This window comes from Eleginops maclovinus, chromosome 20 (assembly GCF_036324505.1).
Source record: "Eleginops maclovinus isolate JMC-PN-2008 ecotype Puerto Natales chromosome 20, JC_Emac_rtc_rv5, whole genome shotgun sequence".
In the NCBI taxonomy this organism is placed as follows: Eukaryota; Metazoa; Chordata; class Actinopteri; order Perciformes; family Eleginopidae; genus Eleginops; species Eleginops maclovinus.
The window spans coordinates 24603797-24629003 of record NC_086368.1 but is presented as its reverse complement, the minus strand read 5'-3'; the positions used below and the strand labels follow the sequence as shown (position 1 = coordinate 24629003).

The following is a 25207-nucleotide window of genomic DNA, read 5'->3' as shown; positions in this document are numbered from 1 at the left end:
AAAAAATTATCTGACAGGTTTAAACTGTCTGTCTCCACAGTCAGAAACGTAGTTGTGAAATGGAAGGCCACAGGAACAGTCCGTGTGAAGGAAAGATGTGGTAGGCCGACAAAAATAGGGGAAAGGCACAGGCGAAGGATGGTGAAAATGGTCACAGAGAAGCCACAGACCACCTCCAGAGAACTACAACAACATCTGGCTGCTGATGGTGTAGTTGTTCACCGTTCCACAATCCAGCGTACTTTGCACCAGGAAGAGCTCATTGGAAGGGTGATGTGCAAAAAGCCTTTCCTGAGTGTTAATCACAAGAAGAGTCGCATGAGGTATGCAAAAGCACATCTGGACAAGCCAGAAGCATTTTGGAACAAAATACTGTGGTCAGATGAGACCAAGATTGAGTTATTTGGTCATAACATGAACAGGTATGCATGGCGAAAAAAACACACTGCATTCAATGAAAAGAACTTGTTGCCCACTGTAAAATTTGGTGGAGGATCTATCATGTTATGGGGCTGTGTGGCTAGCACAGGTACTGGAAAACTTGTTAAAGTTGAGGGCCACATGAATTCCTTACAGTACCAGGAGATTCTTGACAAGAATGTTCTAGAGTCAGTCACAAAGTTGAAGCTACGCCGGGGTTGGATTTTTCAGCAGGACAATGATCCTAAGCACCGATCAAAATCCACCAAGGAATTCATGCAGAAGCACAGGTACAATGTTCTGGAATGGCCATCCCAGTCCCCAGACCTTAACATCATTGAAAATGTATGGATTTATTTGAAGAAGGCTGTCCATGCACGGAGGCCAAGAAACCTGACTGAACTGGAGACGTTTTGTGTGGAAGAATGGGCCAAAATACCACCTGCCAGGCTTAAGGGACTTGTCTGTGGCTACAGGAGGCGTCTACAGGCCGTTATTGCAGCAAAAGGAGGCAATACTAAATATTAATGGAATTATTTCTTAGGGGTGCCCAAATTTATGCACATGCCTATTTTTGTTTGAATGCACATAAACATGTTTCTGTTTGACCAATAAAAGTTATTTCACTACTGAGATGTTTCTGTTACCATAAGGTATAACATATGTTAAAATGAAGTTGCTGCTTCAAAAGCTCAGCAAGTGACAAACTGATGCAGTGGTTTTCCTAAGGGGTGCCCAAACTTTTGCATACCACTGTATATATATATATATATATATCCCCAGGCATTTCAAAATCTGCACCATTTCTGGCTCCTCACCGTCGCACTTTGTACTTCTTAACAACTTCATATGTCGAAAATTGTGCTTTTTGAACATTTCAGACTTGTTCAAACAATAAAACACTATGAATTGTGGGTAATTCCCTCAGGCAAAGGCTGCAGCCGTGCAGATTTACAAAAGGGCTGAAAGGTCTAGCAGAAAGCCCTGTAGCACAGCTTCTTTGCAGGTCAGCCCTGAGACCTTGCAGACATATCAAGAATGCACATCAAAGGGTGTGAGACTGTGGAGCCAGGAGAAAGTGTGTGTACAAACTCAGAAACACAGCTTGATTCAAAGCACAATGCTGTATATAGAGACAAAAAAGAGGTTAATAATAGTATAGATGATCTAATTATGAAAAGAAAGTTGTACATTGAAAATAAAGGATCAGAAATAATGGATGAGATGTCTCTCAACCTCTCTCCCTCTCTCTCTGGGCTTTATGCAGGACTACGACCTGAGCCAGCTGCAGCAGCCCGAGTCTTTAGAGCACATCATCAACAAGCCGGCGGGGGTGCGCAGGGTGGATGAGAGACCAGTAATCGCTGAGTCACAGTACCCCGTCAGACCCAGCCTGCCCCACCCTGGAGATATCGGAGATTTCATTAACGATGTACGTACGAGAATGGATGGAAAGCGTTCTGATGTTTTTGCCCTGTGTGCGGTTGCAGTGTCTGCAGACTTCACTGATGTGACTCATAGAAAGTTTTACACAACAGGAAGAAGCTCTCTGTTTTTGTTCCCGTCAGCAGGGGTATTGCTAAAAGTATTGGAGCCTTGTAAACAGCTCAGCTCAGACCTTCATAGAGCATTAAAACCCTAATGGGTGGCTGAGCAAGATGAGACGAGGTTTACTGCATCTTTTACAGTCTGGCCACCTGAAGCTGCTGCAGCCCGGTGAAAAGTAATCATCTCAGTTATAGTGTTGCTGTAGAATGACTGGCCTGAAGCCAATGTTGCTAACATACCTTTCTGATATATAGGGCCAGCCATACACAAAGGAAATGTTGTTACTGCACTGACTGTATATCAAAATTGAATGTAGCCACCGTTAGATCACCCAGTGGTTTGAGGACGGCCACTTTGAAGCCTAGAGTTGGTCGTCGCCTTCTTGTTTTTTCGAGCCAGTTTGACCATCTGAAGAAAAGTTAGGTTTACCAGCTTACGCTAGATAAAGCTGTCTTACTTAGTTAGCAAGGTGGATTCATAATTCACTTAACTTTAAATCGGGATGCTAATTTGGCTAGCATGGTAGCCACGCCCTAAAACATAGCCTGCTTTGCTGTTTTGGTACTCTAAATAGGACCATCATTTACACAATGAACATTACAATCTTTTGAAAGTGTTGATCGAATTCAGACCACGAACAAATGGAGGGATGTTCTTACTGAGGTAATAAATGAACAACAGTAGGGTCTCATAGAACTCTATGCAGTCTGAACCTGCTGGCTATGAGAAGCAAAGCAGGTTAAAGGCACTTCCGCAGAGGCTCTTTTCAGACCCAGATGTGTAACTTTAGAGAGGAGGTTGAATAAAATGTTTAATTTGTCTGTCCGGATGTCTCCAGGGTCTGAGGGCAGCAGACAACGACCCCACAGCTCCTCCCTACGACTCCCTGCTGGTGTTCGACTACGAGGGCAGCGGTTCAACCGCTGGCTCCGTCAGCTCACTCAACTCCACAAGCTCAGGGGACCAGGACTACGACTACCTCAACGACTGGGGCCCTCGCTTCAAGAAGCTGGCCGACCTCTACGGGGGAGGGGACGACGACTGAGAGAGGAGCGGGGGGCTGGGTGGGGAAGGGGTTGGGAGAGGCGGGGTCGGTTGAATGGATGCTCCTCGAAAAAACCACTGGCAGGGGCCACAGACACAACGCAGCGTGGGGAACAGACCCTCACACGGGCTGCGTTGGTTTGCTCACAGCGACTGAGCTCGCAAACATGAACTCCGCTGCAACGCAACTGTATTCTGGCTTTATATTTTGTAGTGGCGAGTTTGTAGTGTGATGTTTTTCTTTCTTTCTGTCGTTCTCTCACCGCACTGGACCCGGAGCTCTCTGGGGACGAATCAAGGTGGTCGTGAGAGACACAAGTAGTGAATTTGTGCTTTGATTTTTAAAAATGACCCCATCTCTTGCTTTAGTCTCACACTGAAGAGAATGTTTTCGGGAAGACGCTCTCTTGACTCTCTCTTTCACTCTGTCAACTTGAATTTAGAACAGAAGCACTGTCATTTTATAAAGTGCCTTTTGTGCTGTGTTTTTGTATCAGACTCCTGCTATCTCAGGATCAGTTGCCATTCGTGCAGTACAGTGGAGGCACGTGCTCTCGTTACCACCCCCCGACCCCCACACACACACACACACACACACACCAGCCCTGCCTGACACCCTCCCTCCTTCATAGTGGTGCAGATGAACAACCCCAGCAGCCAGTCCGAGGAGGGAAGGACACAACCAGGGCAGACTATCGAATATCATAACCCAATGAATTATGGCCTAAAAGAAGCCAATAACAGTTTTTCTCCAAGGACCTGCTCAGTTTGACTTTCACAAGCATCACCTGTCGACACGCTGACATTGTGTGAAACCATTTTTATACATGTGGGGGTTTTCTAATTTAGTGGAGAATGCTTGCCTTTCCTCTGTGGGTTCATGAGTTAGGGGCCTTTATGTTGAGATGCTTGCCTGCCCTGTATGGTTTTGTGTTGCTCTCTCCACAGTGTAAAGCTTATGTAGGCATGATCTGAGTAGTCAGACGGTGTTCAGAAAGTGGAACTTGAAAAGACTTGGAACAAAAGGCATCTTAGAAAGATTTTTTTTTTTGTCGCCTTGAACATTCCCGTTTTTTATAGGCCGATGAAATATTAAAAAGGTGCATGATTCTTTTTTTTTTTGAAAAATGTTTTACTCAAAGCACTTGTTACTATGTGGTGAGAATGTGAAAATAGTCAGCGGAAACTATATGAATATACTCTGTATAAAGACACTGAGAAAAGAAAAATACTGTAAGATACCTATTTTTGAAGTATTGATGACTTAAAAGTCGCTGCTCTTTCTCCGGCTCTTCATCGAGCTCAGGGGATTTTTGGCCTGTTCATTTGTCATGTGGATATTTCAGTTAATTGTCTTTTGTTAAACCATCATCATTTTTTTTAAGATGCCTGCTTATTCATGTTGGTTTTTCAGTTTTGCTATTATTTTCTTCCTATGGGATTGTTTTCTAAAAACTGCTTTGTTATACTCCTTTTATATGTGAAAACACAGCCTTTCCCTTTCACTCTGTATCGTCTCGGACAGATTGTTGGCCCCTGGCCTCGGAACAGTGGACGGTTCATTAGCCATGCCTGCTGATAGTTGTTCTTATTATTCAGTGTCCTGGAATTATTTTATCCATTCATCTAGATACTGGATGTGTGCTTCAGAAAATAAACAAGACATGTTTTGAAAATGTGCCCTTTTTTATGCATTCATCATCTTTAGGTCCATCTTTAGGTCCATGGTGATGTTATGTATGTATGTTATATGATATCACTTAAAGCTTTAAATTATCATTCGTTTTTAAAATCTTTGTTTTTTATATTTATCTAAACTAGCCTATCCTTAACGCCACTATGTGTTGACATTTGTATCCCTATTATTTGTTTTGGGGGTTTTCCCTTTCCTGTAGTGTGTTTTATAGGATTGTGTGCATGTAAATGGTCAGAGACTACAATCCTAAAGTTCCATCCAGACAAAGTTTTCTCTCCCACACACTCCCCCCCCCCCCCCGCCCCTTCATTTTCTTCAGTAACATAATGACATCACTTTGTAACACTCACGCTTCTATTGGCTAAGGACTCCAAGACATTGTAGATGATAGGCTAAGGGGCGTGACATCTCTAAGCCGTTGACCAATCACAACAGAGCCGGGGCCAGCTAACCAATCAGAGAAGACTGGGCTCTGGTTTCAGACAGAGGGTGAAAAGAGGAGCTGCAGCACAGGCAGTATGAGAGAAATAAAAACCTTCCTGAACATTAAAGCATGTAAACATGTCACAGAACAGGCACAAAGTACAAATATGAATCTGAAAATGAGCATGATGTGTCCTCTTTAACGTTTCAGATGTTGTGTATTTAAAAAGCATGACAACTGTCAACATAGTGGCTTTAATATCAGTGATTTCTAATCTCTCTTTGTTCATAAAATGACTGGGTTGTATTTGAGTGATGCAGCCTCTTAATTGTTTGGTTTAATGATGTACTATGAATACTCTATTTGTAATTCACATAGTTAACCTTTAACTCTATTGTTTGGATTGGCTTGATTTTATTCTAATGAAAACACCCGCTATTCCTTCTTATAAAGCATCTCAGACTCATTAGAAGAAGTAGGAGAGGTCAGGCAGTATATTTGTGTCCGTTCCTGTGATTTCAATTAGTCAGCTGAAGCACCAAAAAACCCTCTGGGGACTTAAAGGGATTTAATCCTCTCCGGCTGTGTGTCTATCAATTAGCCACACCATTAATCCCCACGGCGTAATCTCATTAGATAGAGCGCCTTTAATGAGACACCCAGAGAGAGAGAGCGGAGAGGAAGGCGGTAAGAGAGAGGGAGAAAGATGAGGCGGTGGCGGGATGCAGGTAGGCCGTGTGGAGAGGTGATTAGTAGGATGGAGGAGAGGGTCAGCGGAGAGAGAGAGAGGGGGAATCAAGCGCAGCAGGGCCAATGCATAACATTTAGAAAATGGCTCGGAAAAAAGGAAGTTGAGAAATGGAGTGATGCTTAATCGTGTGTTGTCCACTCTGTCCGGAGATTATAGGAGAGGGATAGGAGAACAGAGCTGATGGAGCACAGTGGACTAGTTAATGAAAGGTGCTTTCATTGCTCATCTACGCTGCAGTGCTTCAGTAATGAGAACATCCGGTAATAAACCTAAGTTAACCTTTACTGTGGTGGATTCTGCGATGGACCAGGCAGGACTGTGGACCTGTTAATAGGAGGACCATCAGAGGTGGGCCCCACCGCTCTGACATAATAATCAAGTTGGAAAAAGGTCATTTTGGTCATAGCCAGTCAGCAGATAAGGAGATTAAGTTCAGGCAAGGTTCCTTTGATAGGCTGAGCTGAAGTTCACTTGGTTTCCCTGTGGCAGAAGGAGGCAGAGGGAAAGCAAACTCAAGTTGCCCCCTTGATAAATGGCGTATATAGACAGAGAGCTTTGCTGCTGGCTCGCAGCCACTGCTTTGTGTGTTGTAAATAAAGTTCTCCTCTTCAAACATGTCCTCTTCTCATTTCCTCTTAGTATAGCTAGTGAGTCTCGTGGGCCGGTGCCGGGAAAAGGTCCAATCGGAAAAACTGCACAGGATGTTAGTTCTGATGCCGGCTGTGTGATCAACTGTTCCAGATTTAGTGGCGATGCTGCTGTTCAGGAAAAGGTACACCGCCCAGGACTCTGCTGCAGGCTTCTTTCTGCTGACACCACCTCATACCTCCTGCTATTTCAGGACTCCGTCTAACAAGAGATCAAAGCAGCCGAATAAATTTGATGTTATGCTGCAAGGAAGGGAGAGAATATCCACTGTTTAACGACCAGCCATTTATGATATGGATGATTGGTCCAGCGGAGACGCTCTGCTATTACCAAGACAGGATGTTCATTTAAGTCAGGACTCAAACGGTCTGTGTGTTATCAGGCAGCATTTCAAAAGACCATTTTCTGCTAGTAGTGATTGCTTTTACAAGTGTACAACTCTTGCTAATTGGAAGAGCATAGGAATTAATAGTAACAGTTAAAAATGTATCTGCTTTCTGTTTTCTGTTTCTTTCTTCTCTTTGACATGTCAAAAAATAGTTTGGTTTTACTAAATCATTTTACATTGTCCTCACGTCCAATAAATGGGGCGAAGCCTGTGAGCTAGTTCAGGCAGTCAACTCGAGCACCAATGATGCATTCGCACATAACGCCCCTCCTCGCAGTTGCAACCAACCAGACAGAGTCTCCTAATCTGGCGCTCTATTTAAGCTGTTGGATCCGCCTACCTCTACCTCGCTAATGCAGCTGCTGCTACTACTACTGTTTCCATGCTGCTAATGTGTTCACCTCACTGCTGCTGCTGTGTTCACGTTGGCGATGCTCGTCCGCCCCACCACCACCCCAGCTTCCTCCCCAGCTTCCTCCCCAGCTTCCATCTGTAGGCTCGGGGGATGGTTATCTAATCATCACTCAATGTTCTATGCTAATATGTGGAGTGATGAGGCCCGAGCCTAGACGCCAAACTCAAACTATATACTATTTCTAATAAACATATGAATGAAACACGTGAGTTGTCTGACTGAATTGTAATTATTTCTGGGATCCCTAAATTTGTCATCCGGCTGCACCACTGAGTCAAAAACCTAGGATTATTTCACGACTAAATGCCTGAAACTACTGACATCCAATCAGTAACATCACAGCAGAGGAAGGGATGTGGCTTCAGACTTTTTAGGCCATTGTCAAATAGTTAAATTACTCTTTTCTAACAACTTAAACTCAAGGATGGTATTTTGGTGGTCAAAGGTCACTGATCTCATGTTTGGCCCAAACTCGGAACGCCTAGAGGGGATTTCTTAAGACAAACTGATTCTAATGTTGTTGTCAAAGGTAAAGGGCTGTGAATGTGATATCTCCCAAACCCATGGGGGGAATCTCTTTAAAAATTTGACTCAAACTTCAACTTGGACTCAAGAATGAACTATTTGGATTTTGGGGGTCAAAGGTGACCTCTAAAAACACAATTTGGACTCTAATTATGAGAATTTCACGCACATATCTTCAGCCTAAAATGATGATGTAATTGTGATGTAGTTTAGGCGGACATGGCTGTAAACTTTATGACAGTTTAGCAGAGTCATACCACAGTTAGGAAGTCTAAAATGTATTTTGCCCACATCCTTTTGAAGATGCAATACAAAAAATTGGACTAGTATTTGTTACCGATCACTTTCACACAGTTTACTGAAAATGATCTGCCATCAACTGCGATGACTTGGTGTCAAAGTGTCAAAGATAGTGTCAAAAAAATCATGACTTTTGACACTAACACTTTGAGGGAAATTGGTGAAACGTACTTCAGGACCAGCTATTATATAATCACCATGAAGGATGCATCATGGGATTGCCCTTGTGTTATTTGTTGACACGTATGTAAATGACATTTGGGGCTGCTTGTGACGACGAGCACCTCTCCGGAGCATGATCTCTGTGTGTGATTACATGCTTAAGTGCGGTTGAAAATTCGTTCAGATCCTCGAGCAGAGTGGCTCCTCTAATAAGCTGGATGTGATCCTTTACGTTAGTCACAGGTTAAGTGTCTTCCCCGGGAAACTGGCTTCACTGGAGAGGATTCCTCTGCGGCCAGCTCGCTCTCTGGTGTCCTTTAGGGTACAATCAAGCCTCCATTCCCATCTTCCCCTCCATTTCCCTCTGTCAGCAACACTCCAGGAAGACAGAGCCAATGTGACCATGAATAATGGATGCATAGCACACTCATTAGTATAAATTAATAATTGACCACCACACATGTGTAACAGAGTTAATATTTTAAGTGTAATCATGATGTTATAATAACATAAAGGAACTTTAAACTTGCTATGAGCCAAATGTTTGTATGACTATCAGTTATGTAGATTGATGGCTGTTCTGTTTGTGTCTTATAAACCCTTTTGTTAAAAGCATGATTTACGTATGTTCAAGGGATATGCAACACTAAACAGCTAGCATTACTAAATAGTATGTGGAAAAAACAGTAATTAAACAGCCATATTATGGTATGTCATGAAAAAGTCATAAAAAGGACTATTGCAGGTATTGTGTATTAAGTCATCGAAATGTCATGATACAATTATAGCAAATGTTAAAAAGTTAAAACAGGAGTAACTTGGGAAAATCGGCATAGTATAGTTTGGAAAACATCAAAAATCAAGTTATGATATATTATATAGAAGTCTTATAGCTTTTAATAAAAAAAAGGTCAAAGTATAGTATACATTATGTATACAAAAGGTTTAAAAACTTGTAGTATAGTATGTGGTAAAAATAATATTAAAAAGTCATACTGTTTGATAAAATAAGCTATGGTATAAGATGCCATTAAAATGATTTATAGTATGTCTTTTAAAAGTCATATTTGTGATTGTTATAATATGTCATCGTACAGATTCCCCGGGCGCTGCACAATAGCTGCCCACTGCTCCTAGCACTAGGATGGGTTAAATGCAGAGGACAAATTTCACTGTGTGTGCTCTGCTGTGTGCATGTATATGACTAATAAAGAGGGTTTCATCCTCCGATTCTATTATCAGAGAAAGTCACAAGAACGTCCGATTAAATGATGGAATGAGTAGTCTTAGTAGTATGACATAAAGAGCCATAGATCCTCACAAAGCCGCTATTATTCCTGACTGTAAACTCGCTCTGTGCTTTTCTAATGTCTGACTTCCAACACTCCAACTCCAACGAGTTGTCAGTCGGTGGGAACATTGCACTGAAATGCAAAGTCGTTTTGACTTTCACCTCCATGCCCGTGTTGTGTAGAGTCTGGCACCTTAGCTTGTTTGTTCCTGTTTGAACACACGTCTGAATGCAAGTCACACATTTCTTTGTGTGAACCTCAGTTTGTATACGCTCAACACATTTTGGTGTTGAGCGTAGGCCTATAGGAGATGACTTTCTAAAGGGAGATGTTCTTATCCTGTGGGCTGACAGCGCTTGCTGCTTGACCTGATTCAGCTCCATTAAAGAGGCCAACAGGCTATTAACCCCCGCGTCAATACCTGGAGGGTTCAGTCGCGCTTACGAACCCATTTCAGCTGCAGTCATAAACACTGGCCTTATTACGGTATCTCCGGGCCAAATCACACTGCCCCAGTCGACCCCTTACCAAAAGAGTCCTAAAGTCAGCATTAACCTGTGAGGAACAAGGGCACACAGGAAGCAGACTTGCTCAGGAGGTGTAACTTAATGAACTGCTGTTGCGTGTTATATTCTTATTATTCAGGAAAGTGTTGAAAATAATTCCCTTTTATTTCAGGATAAAAGTGCAGGCTACTGGAGTGGTGCATCTTAACGATAAAGTGCGCCGAGTGGATCGCAGTGTGCCACATCAGTTCATCCAAATCACACCCTCATGTTCCTCCAAGGAGACAGTTTTATTCATAAGCTCCGAGCTTAATCAACAATATGCAAGGACGCGTTGAATAGGATCAAATTAATTAACTGACTTTGAGTATTGCATTTGTCTCACTGCATGAGTACGGTGGGATTACAAATGGAATATTGAATGCATTCGTTTGCCAGGAAATGTCAATGGATGTTATAAAAATTTAAAAAACACAAACTTCTTGTTCATCTTTCCATCGGGGTGTTACCTTAATAAAGATTTTCATAACCATCTGATTCATGTGAGTGATTGGGGCAGGGGGAGTTATCATCAGCCTCTAACCATCATTAAAAGTGATCCCCTCTGTGAGCGTAAACAAGCAGAGGACTTCAGACTGCAGATTTATCATAGAAGTGCAAGAGAAACATGCCAGCTGAGAAGCACAATCACAGCAGTCAAATCCCATCTTGGAATCACAAGAAATCACAGGGAAAAGGGGAACAGGCATGCCTACACACACACACACACACACACACACACACACACACACACACACACACACACACACACACACACACACACACACACACACACAAATAAACTTGCCTTAATGGCGTGTTATATAATCTCACCTCGGGGTGAAAGCAAAAATGACAACAATGAATGTAACAAATTAATAACAGCCCCCTTTAATAAATGTCATGCAGGGAAGCGGTGATGTTACTCCTCTCCTCTTCCCTCCGGCGGGCTCGGGGTGTTTAACCAACACCCTCAGGTGCAGTGACTGAGGCGTCGCTAGGCAACCGCACCATCCCTGTTGTTGCTCTGCCTCTGGCACTCAAGTGGGAGCTTATGTGGACTTAACGCTGAAAGAGCAGCAGTGTTGAGGAGTGGAAGGAGGATTACCAGCAAAAATATTGGATTGGGCCGCGGCACAAGGGTCGAGGCCTTTACCTGAGCCACCAGCTGACCGCCTTGGAACTGTGGGGAGGAGGGGGGAGAAGTACTCAGATGTTGTACTTAAGTAAAAGTAAAAATATCAGAGTGTAGGAATACTCTGTTCAAAGTAAAAGTCCTTCAATTAAAATGTTACTCAAGTAAAAGTATTGTCATCTAAATATACTTAAAGTACCAAAAGCACTCATTATGCAGATTGGACCATTTCAGAATCATATATATTATAATTATTGATCAAGAATTCAAAGGTTTAATGTCAGACACACAACTACAGGGTAGTTTTGTAATGAAACACTTGACATCAACAATGCATTATAATTATATACAAAACATAAAATTAATTTTAAAAAAACAATCAAAGTTGTGCAACCTGAGGAGTTTAGCAGTCTCATGGAGTATGGAGGTCTTTGTGTTGTGTTTTCCAAGCTGGTTTAAGTGGAACTCGTTTTAATGACTTTATTTACAGATGGGCAGCTTGTGAATTTAGACACGGTGTAGCTAAAGTCTCATTTAAGTGTTGATCATGTTGTTTATCATTCATCTATATTGGCAACTAAAGGTATTAACTAAATGCAGTGAAATAAAAGTATTTACCTTTGAATGTAATGGAGTAGAAGTACAAAGTAACATAAAATGGAAAGTAGAAGTACCTCAAAATTATACTTGATTGAATGTACTTAGTTACTTTCTATCCCTGCTGTGAGGAAACACTCTGTGCTCTGCTGTCTCCCGGCAGCTCAGGGCTGGGATGTTACTGACGTTCCAAACTGTTCTCTCTTCTTGCCAAATGTTTGGTTAAATGGTGCCTGACAGGTTGGCCTACTGGTCTGTATTGTGTGTCTCCAGCAGAGCAACACATGTAAACTCAACCAAATGCAACAAGGTAATATTCACTATAAAGAACCTGCTGTTCAGTACACAGAGTCCTGTAATGGGGGGAAATTGCCATCTAGTGGCTCCCAGATGCACTTTCATTACAGAAAATGAAAATGTGGCTCATCACAACGCCTCCAAATACACACTTATTGTTGCTCTTTGGTCAACACCGATACCAAAGCTGCTTCCAATCATGGAACCATCAGGCAGTCGTCCCGCAGGCAGTTTGGCCTAATTGTTTCCAGCCCGTGGTCGTGGGGCATGCGAGCAGCTGATGTTGCAGCTGTTGCTAATGCAGCGTGTGTTGGGCAGATAATGGAGACGGACTGAAACAAGACAGCACAGACTGGTAGCAGACTGTGTGTGAGTGTTATTCTTGGTTCAGTGTTAGCAGTGTATTCTGGGGAGTTGTGGTTTAATAGATGCCTGTATACACCTAGGGGAGACACACACGGTGTACTACATGTGGCATTACAGATGTTAGAGGATTAAGAGGAATTATCTGCGAACAGGTAGAGTGAGAAGGACTTAAATGTGTTTAGCTTATTCATGTACAAAGCCTCAGTGACACACACACACACACACACACACACACACACACACACACACACACACACACACACACACACACACACACACACACACACACACACACACACACACACACACACACACACACACACACACACACACACACACACACACACACACACACACACACACACACACACACACACACACACACACACACACACACACACACACACACACACACACACACACACACACACACACACACACGTTATATTAATGCAATGCTGCCCCCTGGTGTCATACAACAAATAACAAACCTCAACCGGTTACTGTAAAATCATTATTTATTCAAACATTTTAATAGAGAAAATGTGTTTTTCTTTATGCTGGGTGGGTAAATTCTCAACTCTATACAAAACCATGTGTAAAACTTTAGGTGAAACATTTACAAATATACAGGAAACTGCACCTTGTTGAGTCGGAGGAAACGGCCAGTCATTATGAAAGAGTAAAAATAATGTGTGTTGGTGGGCAGCTACAAAAATAGAAATCGCTTTCAGGTAGATGCATGTTTGGTATAGTAATAGGGGTTTAAAAGCCATCTATTTAGAAATCAACACGTGGAAATCATTTTAAATGAACGATTTAAAACATGAAAACACCAAGAACAAACCTCTCTTCTTCCCACACCAAAACCTACTCACCAAACTACGATGTCTACGTTGATTTTAAACATATCCTAAGCAGGCAAATGCATTCTGAATTTAAACTACATGAAACGACTTGAAGTTTCACATGAAATCAAAATAAATAACTAAACATTTATTTAAGAGTTTAGTAAATAAATATGCTGGAAAATAAATCAAGTGATGGAGATGACTACTGCTTCATGAGTGACAGCAGGGTTAATTGCTTTGTGATGGCTATATGGCTTATTCATAGTTAGGAAGGCAACTCAGTAGGTTACACAGTTCGGAGTTCAAACTAATTCAGTTAAAAGGAAAAGTCTAAATTAAAATCAATAAAAACGAGTCGATGTCTATTAAAAACAAATGTGTTGATGTCCATTGCTAACACACGTACAAATCAGCTGATTATAAACTCTACTGTTCTGTGCATAATTGAAAAGTGTTCATTCATTAACCCTCTCGTAACACACATCCATTTCTCTCGCACAGTAATTAGCATTTGTCCTTTTCTCTGATCAAGACAGGCATTACTCAAGGAGAGAGGTAGAGAGGCCATCCAATGTGGCTACTCCTGTTCGTCAGGTTTATGTGAAAAACCTCCAAAATGTGCCAAGACACTCCTACTCCTCCTCCTCCTCCTCCTCCTCATTTAAAAAGGGTCTCTCTCCATGGAGGGAGCGTTGGATCTCTCCACTCACGGGTCCCGCCTCTCCCCTCTCACATCAAGTCTATTTGAGAAAGCCCTTGTAGAGGAAATGGGAGTGACTGGAAAATCTCTCGTTCTCCAAACAGAACAGCAGGTCCCTGAGATTGACGCGTGTGATGCGCTGCCGCGTGGGTCTGGAGCCCGACGACCCCGCCCCGCCGGACTGGGAGGGACCTGATCCTGACCCCTGCAGGAGGAGACAAAGAAGTATGTGATGTTTGTATTTTTTTGGAGGGTCTGATGATTGCCACAAAAAATAAAACCCCAAAAGATGGCCTGTATGCACTTTTACAGATTTGTCTTTTACACTCTAAAATTACAATACAGAAATACAACATTTCAATGAAACATGTTGACCTACATGGAGCAGCACAGTGTGCCCTGTTAAAATCCCCATCATGCCCCATGCACTCCTTTACCCTTAAAGTCAGAGGAAGTGCAGTTCACGTCCGTTATTACTATTTATTAGTACCCCAGGTGGTAGCCCTACTTCTGCAGTTGGCGAGGGAGGTCATGGAAAGATCGTGAAGAAACTCCGCCAAATAGAAATGTACTATTTTGATTAATAAAATATCCACTTCATATTGCAATCGAGTGCAATAAAACTGGCAAACCAGCAGAGAGGTTTGGATAAAAGTAGAACAATTGTTGAAATAGAGAGCCAGTTGGTTTGAATGGGAGAGTGTGTGAGTGTGTATTAGTCTGTCGATTTGCGTCTGAAAACAAAGCTGACTTAAAACCAGTCCAAAGTGCTCCCATCTCAAAGAAATGTAATGGCTGTTTTTTGGAGTCTGTGAGAGTGATATATGGAACTGGCTAGTGTTTATTGAGAGCACCTGTACGTGGCAACAACATACGACATTTGGAAATGGTTAAAGAATAGATGTGTTGCCGCGCAGTAGTCTATTGGGCGAATGTTTGATGAAGTACTTGTTTCTCACCTCTCTCCTGATACATGCAGTGAACCCTCTTTTTTACAGCACTGGTTATTTAGAAAGACCTGCAGTCACGGCCTCGGTTTCTTCCACACAAAAACAATACTTTTTTGTTAAAGTGTTATTTCCCTTTTGTTTGTTGTTGGGATTTGGTAACAACTTCCCCACTAACCATTCACTGGTACAGCAAATTGGATTGTACCGAACAGAAAACAGAACGACTCTGCAACATCTGTTGTTCCCTGTACTTCTCAATAAATATTAGTTTTTTTAAAAAGGGACAAACACAAATTTTAAATTGCTGCAGCCTTTGTTGAAGTAGGCAAATAAAAAAATATGTTGCTTATATTGTTTCCTGAATAATACCGGGCCATTCTCTTGCAGGAAACGGTTATACGCTAATTTCACAGAAAAGGCTCTTCTTCTGTTGACGCTCCATAGTGATTTAAAACAACAGTGAACAATTATCATTAATCAGAGCAGAACCCAAACAACTGAGTGTATACAGTATATATATAAAAAACAACCATCCCCCATGGCTATTAAAATCTAGAACGAACAGCGGTTTGAGGTCAGAGGACAGATCAATTAACTAAATCAATCCCGCTGACGAGCAGCAGCTCTGAGCGGCAGAACCAGCAGCTGCAGCTCGGACAGTTAAGGTGTGTCACGTTATGAAGACCTTGTCATGGTGCTAAATGAGTGTGACTGGTGTAATAAAGAGAGCCGACTGACTGTGCACGAGTACCCCGCTCTGGCAGAAGCAACAAGCGGCTTCATTATTTCATTTCCCCAGATATCTGAGATGCACAGAAGACAGCAGCTCTCAGTCAGTGTCAGCTCGTCAGAAACTCTTACTTTGTCCGGCCGAGTAAATAACTGTCTGTTAGGGCTAAAATTAGCTGTTTCCTTACCCAGTGTTTTTAAAAATCGACAAAGCTGGTGTCTTTTTAAAATGTTGACTCATATGCTGCTCTCCATTCTGTCATAGAGGATATTTTCTGCAGTGCAGCGGTGATTATGCTAAGACTATGACGATGAACAGACAACATCAACATGCACTATCTTTGATGGGGAAAAATTCATTATAAATTGTAGTTTATAATTTGGGTCTGGAGTATTTGATTCATCATATTTTTCCAAGTTAGTGGCCATTGACTCTTATAAAGGGCCAGCTGGGTGTGAGTAACCACAGCGTGCATTGCATTACTCACTAGTCAGGAGCAAAGCCAAAATCAAAGTCATTCAACCTGTGTTTTTCATTATAAAATAATAACAAAAGATCTGAAATAAGTTTGAATTAACAATGACAAAGGATTTTGATTTGGCTAGAATAAATTAGGAAATTTAATTGACAAAATAATGACTTTTGTCGACTAAATTGTTTTGATTTGTTGCGAATAAAACTATGAAGGATAAAAGATTCAAATGTGAAATATGTGATTAAATGACGAGAACCAGAGTTAGAAGAAAATATGAAATAGCTGAGAAAATAACACTGTTGTGAGGTGAGGATGACAAAGGTTGTTAAGGAAGATGCCGAAGGTATAAGGTGAATCCAGCGTTACCTCGGCTGCAGCGGAGGAGGACGGAGAGTCCAGGATCTTCCTCTTCTTCCTCGGTCCGATGGCTGCGAGAGCCGTCAGGTTGGCCTCCCTCTGTCTCATCTGGGCCAGCTCCTGCTGCTGCATCTGGATAACACACACAGAGCAACACGGATATCAAGCAGACAGTGCTGAAACATACAACAGACACTAGTTCCCCGTCCTCCTCTTCGTCCTCTCAGCCTACCTCTTTCGCCTTCTGTTTCAGACGCAGCTGCTCGGGGTCCTCTTGCCGAGCTCGAGACTGAAAGGTCAGATAAAAGCAGAATTCATTACCATATGGCAGGATGAATCCCAGATCCCAGGTTAAACAGGGTCAGAGACGAGGGAGAAATTGCAGCTGATTTTGCAGAAATGGCTACAATTGAATTAAATATTTGCAGAATTTACTATCGTTTGGAATTCACACAACCATCAATGTTTTTGATTTGGTGTTGTAAATGTGTCTCCAGTACATGTGTTACAAAACCGTTCCAACTTAAGAGGCATCCTGAGGGAGAGTTGAAATCAATCATGGCCGAATATTAAAGTTCCTCTGGAGAAGTGATTAATTTTGAGAAACCAAAACATTGAACAACCACAGAATATATCAGCATTTAGAACACACCTGGTATTATTCATAAATGGGTTAAATATTACAAGAAAGTAACAAAGGCCTTGAAATAATAAAACATGATGCTTCAAACTGCAGTCAGTCTGTTTAACTCTAGAGTATCTTCAATGGTCTGCCTGCTGAATGTAAGACACTGCAACAAAGAGCATTTTTGGACTTTGCATTACATCAAATATTTAGGTAAATATATTTTACCAAAAAGCTTTGTATTAGTGGAAACATAAAACCCTTTCAGTTCATTTTCTAAGAGTATTTATTTACACTCTATTCAGACGCCACGTATCTGACTCCACAGATAATCGCTTAACTAGTTGACATAAAGAAACACCATAACCTTTTACTACCATTTAGTGTAAACGTCTGTCCGTGGTGCTTTACCTTAGCTGCCTTCAGGAGGATCTCTCTCTCCTGCTCCTCCTTCCGTTGTTTCTCCAGCTGGTCCAGCTGCTCAAAGAACTTGAGCTGAGTACGAACATCGCTGCCCTGCTCATAGTTGTCGTCCTCCTGCCGACACACAGCAAACTTACAATGCTACACTTTATCCCAGAAAATATTTAATTGCTTCTAATGATTTACCAGGCTTTACACAACCTGTACATACATCAGTGACTGCCTTTCGTTTTACAACCCTGCAAGGACACTCGGATCCTCCAGTGGATTTGTTTTAGAAATACCGAAAGTATTACACAAGAAGTCTCGGGAAGCTGCTTTCTGTTTGTATAGCCCCCAACTGTGGATCCCATCAGATCTTAGACAGCACATGGGAGTTTTTATAAGAACATTTAAGACCTATCTTTTTCATTTGGAGTCATTTCAGTTGCATCACTGTTTTATATTGTTTTGTGATATAACTCTATGTTCCTCCATCTTTATTTTGTGTCTGTAACGCAATTTGGGCTGCATCTTGCATGCTAGTATTTATCAATAAAAAAAAGTGTATAGTTATTATTAATATTATATGTGGATCAAGATTTGTATGAGGTATCTGTGGTTTGCATGCTAAAAAATAGGGTTTGAAATGATGTCATAAATAGGGTTTGAAATGATGGTTTATCCTCAGCTGCCCCTGAACTTTTCTACTGGCAACTCAAACAACGTCTGCCACTTCTGAAATTCATCTAAAAGTATTTGCATGGTCCTTGTTTAATAAAGAAATAATATCAACATATGATACATATCTTGTAACCTTAATCCCTCACTATTTATTCATGCGCTTTAAAATACGTGTTTAGGTGGCAGGTACAATTCCTTGATCATAGCACCAGCAATCGATTTTTCTGCAAGAATGTAAACCATGGGGAAAGGTGGATTTATATTTGTACACGTCTCTTTAATAATGCTGCAAACAAACCTTTAAGGTGTAGCTTTTCTGCTGAGCTACTTGGGAAACTTTCTCCAGCAGGGTCTGGAGCCGCTGCTGAGTGGCGTGCGAGACAAAGTTCACCACCTCGGCCCCCAGGTCTGTCACACCGTGCTTCCTGCCTGGAAAACAAACAAGAGACATCCTGGGGTTTGAGAATCTGGATGGAGAGAAGCGGAACTGTCAATAATATAATAAGAGTCTCACCGATTTCCAGCATCCTCCTCTGGAGAAGGGCACAGGAGAGGAAAGCCTCGTCCTTACAGGAACGCGTCACCGCTCCCACTAGTCCAGAATTGGTAGCTAGGATGTTAGCGCTTTCCTCCGATAGGTTCACTCCAGCCATGGAGGCCACATCGTTAATGTCGTCATCATCTCTGTAAACACAAATGGAGGTGTTTGAGGAACCACAATACATTTCATCCAACCTGTTATTACTACACAAGGTATGCTGACAATGAGATCAAATGGCTTTAATTCTTACCTGTATTTTCTACCTGTCTAATTCTATTTTAGTTTGTTTTACTTTAATTTTATTCTCTTTGCTTTTTAATTACTGTTTTTAAATATCATTTTCTATTGCATTTCCACTGCACTTTATCATACTGATCTTAATGTTTCTGGTAAAGCACTTTGAATGGCCTGGTGCTGAAACGTGCTATATAAATAAACTCGTCTTGCCTTTTACTGACTGAAAGTTCCCAAAAGTAATTTTCCACCTGCGAGTGATCCTAAAACTTGTTTGATTAAACTTCATGTACGCTAAGGTTGATTTAAATTCAACTTTTCTCTTACTTGAACAACCCTCCCGCCTCTCTCAGCTTGTTCTTCTGAGCCAGGGTCAGGGTCGCAGCAGACACTTGTCTAGGAAAAGGTGATCCCTCCGTCTTCACAGGAACTGGAAAAGAAACAAAATCACAATCATCAGAACAGGTCACCCAAGGAGCGGCACAAACACGCACAGGCAAATGAGTTATTAGCTTTTAATACATGTTTTTATCCTTAGCTTTTGGATGTTCATTAGGTGGCATTTTTAGATGTACGTTTGTTTTAGGGTCGGTGTCCGCATAGCTCCTTTTTCTGGCAGGAAGTATAATTTGTATGTATGAGCTCGCCACCAATTAGTCTGAAAGCCATATAGCGAGGGAGGGGGGGCAATAAAATTCACACATTAACTGTCAGCAACATCCGGTGTCCACCCGACAAATCAGCTCCAACAAACAGGCCTTTTGGTCTTTGTTGTGATAGTTTATGTCTGACAGATTTGGCCATGAACAACCTTTTCATGCTGTTTCTACAGTGACGTCACCAGCACTTTTCTGGAAATTTGAAATATTCGAAGCGTTGAAGCGGTTGAAAGCAAAGACTTAGCTCTGGGAAGAAAAAGACGTTGGGCAATGCAATTTTTCTAGAGGAGGCCACTTTCCATGGCATTCTGTTCTCATTCAAATCATTTGAAAAAGGAAGCTTGTCTTATTTGTTCAGTGCATAAATCATCACTTTGGATTGAGATCGAGGTCCTCACCTTGGTGCAGCTGGACGTGCTGCTGTCCCAGCATGATGCGGCCGGGGGCCTGATTCCTGAGAGCCACCATGGTGGGTGTCGGTAAGGCTACCTGAGGTCTCAACATTGTTCTCTGCTGCTGAGGATGGATAACCTGCAAGGGTAAAGTTCCACATGCTGATTATGTAGTTATTTTACCATAGGTATTCGTTTGATTAGTGTGGAAAATATTTGAGAAGCCTCATATGATGTAAACTCTGCAGGTTGGAGTCGAGGTGACTTATGTTATAGTCAGTTACCAGTGAGGAGGTTGGTCCTGGTTTGCCAATGCCTGTCTGGAGCTGGGGCCTGCTGACTGGGGTAGCGAGGCGGGGCGCTGGGCTGCCCAGGACCGTTGAGGTGGAGGTGACTGGACCTGAGGTTGGCACGGGGAGCTGACTCAGCTGGATGAAGGCGGCTGAGTCTGGGGTGAGTTGCCTCAAGGCTGGGAGGCTTTTCTGCAGAACAAACACAAGAGAACATAAAGATGACACCAGTTTATAATCGTCTCCTGTGGTCCGAGAAAATATACTGGAAGGAATCACAGTGACATTAGAAAAAAGGCTTTCTTACCTTGAGGAAAGGCACAAGGTATGGTTGGGGGGAGGAGTTGAGCTCTTTGTACAATCTGCTGGTGAATTCCTCAGCCTCCAGTCTGCCCTCCTAGGATAAAATAAAAAGAGCTGGGGGTGAGAGCAGCCATATCTGCAGGTACAGATGATACACTTTAAAATCACAGCTGGTCTCGTAGCTTGTTGATTGACAATACGTCACTTTCTGTCACTGGGAGGCTTTCTATGGAACAAAACCAGAAGGAGATTTCTGACTTCTTAGAGTAGTTTCATTGGTCGTTTTCTCCACCGTGGCAGTACGTTTCTCAGAATCAGAACAGCTTTGTTAGTCCCACAGAGGGGAAATTTACAAACGTACTCCTGGTTAGGATTCCTTTAATGTTTCTTTTAAAGATTTTTTACCAGGAGCAAAATGATCCACAGAGGTCTCCTGATTTTCAGCAATTAAGCCGGTGAAAAAACTAAATAAAGGTTCAAGTGTTTCTCTGGCACAGTCCATCTGTGTTTTAGGTTTTCTTTCAAGATATAAAAGATGTCAAATAAAAAAGTGGATTAAAAAAAGGCTCTGAAAATGATAAGATTTCTCTTGTTTTGAAAATGTGGGGCACAGCTCAACAAAACATCAAACTATTATATTTATTTATCGTTAGTCAATCACCTCAAATGTGAGACACATTATATCAGTTGACAGGTTGATGTGTGTGTCCTGTGTGTCCTGTGTGTGTCCTCTGTGTGCGGCTCACTCACCAGCAGGTCTTTGACCAGCTCTCTCACACTCGCTGCAGTCTCTGTGGATTGCTTCCCAGAGGAGGCCAGCTTGATCAGAGTGGACAGGAAGTTCTTACATTTCTTCACATTCTCCATCGTCTCCTGCCAAACACAGAACACAGACATTATGCAAACAAAATCCATATTATGCAAAGCTGCATGATTCACTCTTTGTTATCAATCAGCAATTCTTTAGAGTACACAGTGACATCCAGCTCCTTCTGATCGCACAGCACAACTCACTTTGCTCACTGATATCGGGGCGAGTGAGGTCCCAGCTGACGGGCTGGCGGTCCTGGGTGTAATTCCTGGTACTGCAGCCCCAACTGAACTCTGGGAAAACAGACATCAACATCGTCACGTTATTTAGGTTGTTCCAAACATTTCAAACCCCCAGTTTCAATTCATCACAGATGAGTGTGGGTTTAGAGTTGCTTCAAAGTTGAACCAGCGCATCAAAGTCAGGTCCATAAGAGGAAACAGGTGCCGTTTTCCTGCGCAGCATTTCAGTTAGTTGCTGTTTTCTCACAAAATTGACTTCAGTGTGTTGGTTTGAAACACGAGGAAAACAAGTCAGCACTCCAGCATCATGCTTTGTATGATTTGATTATTTAGTGATTTATCTATTTGTTTATGTGAAATTCTGCCGACATGTTTCAGTGCGTGTTAAACATGAACCTCTTTGGAAATAAGTACAATCCCTTCAAGTTTAGGTCTAAAGTCTTTATTAAATCTGAGAAACAAGGTTCAGGATTACCAATTAACCAAGGCAGTGAACCATTTATGCAAAAAGCACATCTTCTAGAATGAGTTTGCATCATCTTCATTTAGTAAAGATGCACTCATGAGATCCTTCTAGTTTGACATCTACACAAAAAATGGTAATATCATCATCTATAATAAAATAATCAAGCCGTAAAGTGTGCAGATCGTGCAAGTAATGGAGACATAACAATGTGCAACAAGCCAAAGGAGAATAAGAACTTATTTGACACCCACACTCGGGGTTACCTGAAGGACAGGGGGTCTGTGAAGAGTGGTGGTCGCAGTGAGCGGTGTCGGGGTCGGACCTCCCTGACGGATGATGGTGCTGGGAGCCACTTGTCTGCTGATGAGGGTGTTTCCAGGAGCCTGCAACAAGGCACAAAGCAAGATGTGCAACACTCAGTTCAATCAAACCAGAAAGATACTTCTATTGCATCTGAATACACAAAGCTATTTGTCTTTACAACAGAATGGTGGAAATCAAATAAAAGGGTTTTAGCCTGTACTGCAATACTTCAGGTTTCCTCAATTTTAGGGTCGCATAAAGAGGGAACTTTATCAGGCTTTTCTCTACTGGTAGGTCTACCATTGAGGAAACGTTTATCCATGTAAGCAGGGGACATAGTCATGTTTTATCTACCATCAAAGCAGGCACTTTAGCTGTGTTTTTTCCACCATAATGGCACCAAGTAGGGTTGTCATCGCCCAGGAGTCCACCAGTGACAGCTCACGAGTTTCCAAACACCAACACATGATCTCTAATATAACTCAAGGTTTTTTTCACACTGCAGCTGGGCATGGGCTTTGAAATACTGGCATCCGAATGAAAGTAAGCCTAATAGATCAAATGCTTCTTCCAAGGCAGACTTTGTGATCCTTTTTGTACATTTGTATGTTTCTCATTTTTATTCATTTTCATTTTTTAGTTCTAATTATTTGTATTTGTTTTCATTCCTTTTGTATTTCGCCGCTGCAACGAAAACATTTCCCAGTTTGGGATAAATAAAGTACTTCTGAAGTATTTCTGATCTTACCTGAACAGGAGGGACACTTGTTGGTGTGGTGGTCCGCGGGGCCATGCCTCCCTGTGCCTGGGCCTGCATCTGGGCGAGCGCCTGCTGGGGAATCATCAGCAGCTGTCCGCTCTCGCTGCGTACAAGCACCATCCCTGAGCCATAAATCATAACAGTTAAGTGTTATTTAAGGAATCTGGTGCACACACATAACCTACTTTAAATTCTGTATCGGATGTCTGTTAACCAATATATAATCATTCAATGTCTAATTGTAAGGTCATTAAACAGAGGCAAATCAATCCAAGTGTATTTATTTAGCCCAATGATGATACATTTGTCTTAGGGGGGTTAACAGTTTAAATACAGAATATGGATACGACACGATCTGTCCTTAGACACTCACATTGGACAAGGAAAAGCTCCCAAAGAAACCCCACAGTTAATGGGATAGAAGCCTTGGTAGAGCAACAGAGGAGGGATCCCTCTCCCAGGACAGACAAACGTGTAATACATGTTGTGTGTAAATTAACGACATAATACATTTACAACATAGATAGTCCAAATGCTATAAAAAAATCTATATGTATTAAAAGAAGATTAGGATGGATCCAGGTGAATGTCAATAATCCTCTGGGTGCCATCAAGTGAACAAAATAATTGGGTGTAAATAAACTCCTGTGCAGATACAGTAAAAAGTTCTGATTTCACTCACCCGGGGGGAGCTGGATGTTATGTACGCTGGGCTGTCCTGGGGAGGTCTGCTGGATCCTGGGGGCCAACATCTGAGGAGTCAGGGCTCGGATCCCACCCGGACCGGTAGCTCCTGTCGTGGGGAAACGTGGAGAGCTGACGACTCCAGGAGTGACAGCCGGCTGCGGGACTGCCTGTATTATTGTCGTGGGTGGCTCTGCCTTGATTATGTGCGACCCTGCGATGCCAGACACCACCGAGTTGGACGAATTGTTTACAAGCGGGCTTTGCGAGACGATGGTACCTGTGTGACCCAAAGCATTGGCAACCACGGCAGCATGGCTCGCATTATTGTTCCCATTCAAAGTTGCTCCCGACCCCGCAGTTTGCATAGGCGGCCTGACGAGGGTCACAGTGGCTCCTGTTGTTGCCGGGCTCACAACACTCTGGGAGTTCATGAGCGGCGTCTGAATCACACTGTTGGACGAGGGGTGCATTGTTGCAGCACCGGGCAGCCCTTTTGACAACACGGGTCCACTGTTGATAGCAGTAACAGATATTGCATTGCTGCTGCTGTTGTTACTAGTGCCACTTGTCGCTGTCGGCCCCCCGCTTCCTGAATTGTGAGAGTCCATAGTTTGGCTCCCATTGAAAGTATGCACTACTTTCCCCTGGTGATTGGGGAGAGAAGTTACTCCGTCACTAACAACAAGTTTTTTGCCAGGTTCGTGTCCCGAGCTGGAGTCTGTGCTGTGCGTCGGTGCATCCATAGTTGAACCATGGGGAGCTTGTTGTATGATGAGATCCCCTTGCACTTCAACTTGTTTAAAAAGCAGCACAAACACTTTCTTGAATGTGATGGGGCAAGACTATGTCACATGTACTGTTTTTTATCAGTCAGCTCCGGCGCTTGCTTTTCGTGTATACTCGGAGAGACAAAGAGGAAAACAACGTTAGTAGTTTACAGCGTACCTGCTTTGGCAATCGTCTTGACCAAGTCCCAGCTGGACATTAGCTCGCCATGTAATTACCAGCTGCTTCGTGCCTATCACAGTGGTTGTTGTGACACAAGAACGACAGGTGTGACTCTACAGACTGTTCGGGATGAGAAACTACCGCTTTATTCACCTCTGTGTGTGAAAAAGGCTCGTCCAGCATGCCAGACCCCACCGCCATCTTCACACTCCTGTGAGCTTGTGAGAAGTGAGGGACTTACCGA

The 25207-nt window shown here is 42.5% G+C and overlaps 2 protein-coding genes across 3 annotated transcripts in view; one reads left to right on the top strand and one right to left on the bottom strand.

The window, feature by feature from the left end:
• The window catches only part of cdh4 (cadherin 4, type 1, R-cadherin (retinal)), a 204333-nt gene extending 199645 nt beyond the window's left edge, over window positions 1-4688 (top strand). For both annotated transcript variants that reach the window (XM_063911504.1, XM_063911505.1), the window contains 2 exons: window positions 1688-1852; window positions 2807-4688. In XM_063911504.1, the coding sequence (XP_063767574.1) occupies window positions 1688-1852; window positions 2807-3013 (372 nt within the window). In that variant the 3' untranslated portion in view covers window positions 3014-4688. The remainder of the gene's footprint in view (window positions 1-1687; window positions 1853-2806) is intronic.
• Window positions 4689-13053: 8365 nt separating this feature from the next.
• LOC134882660 (transcription initiation factor TFIID subunit 4-like) lies at window positions 13054-25004 on the bottom strand. The gene is made up of 15 exons (XM_063910492.1): window positions 24011-25004; window positions 23317-23450; window positions 22529-22648; window positions 21761-21850; window positions 21497-21619; window positions 20751-20840; window positions 20438-20635; window positions 20160-20292; window positions 19430-19532; window positions 18842-19011; window positions 18626-18756; window positions 17653-17778; window positions 16849-16905; window positions 16626-16748; window positions 13054-14309 (listed from the first exon to the last, which is right to left on the bottom strand). Exons 1-15 carry the CDS (start codon window positions 24756-24758, stop codon window positions 14145-14147), a joined length of 2511 nt encoding a protein of 836 aa, XP_063766562.1. The 5' UTR covers window positions 24759-25004; the 3' UTR covers window positions 13054-14144.
• Window positions 25005-25207: the final 203 nt, after the last annotated feature.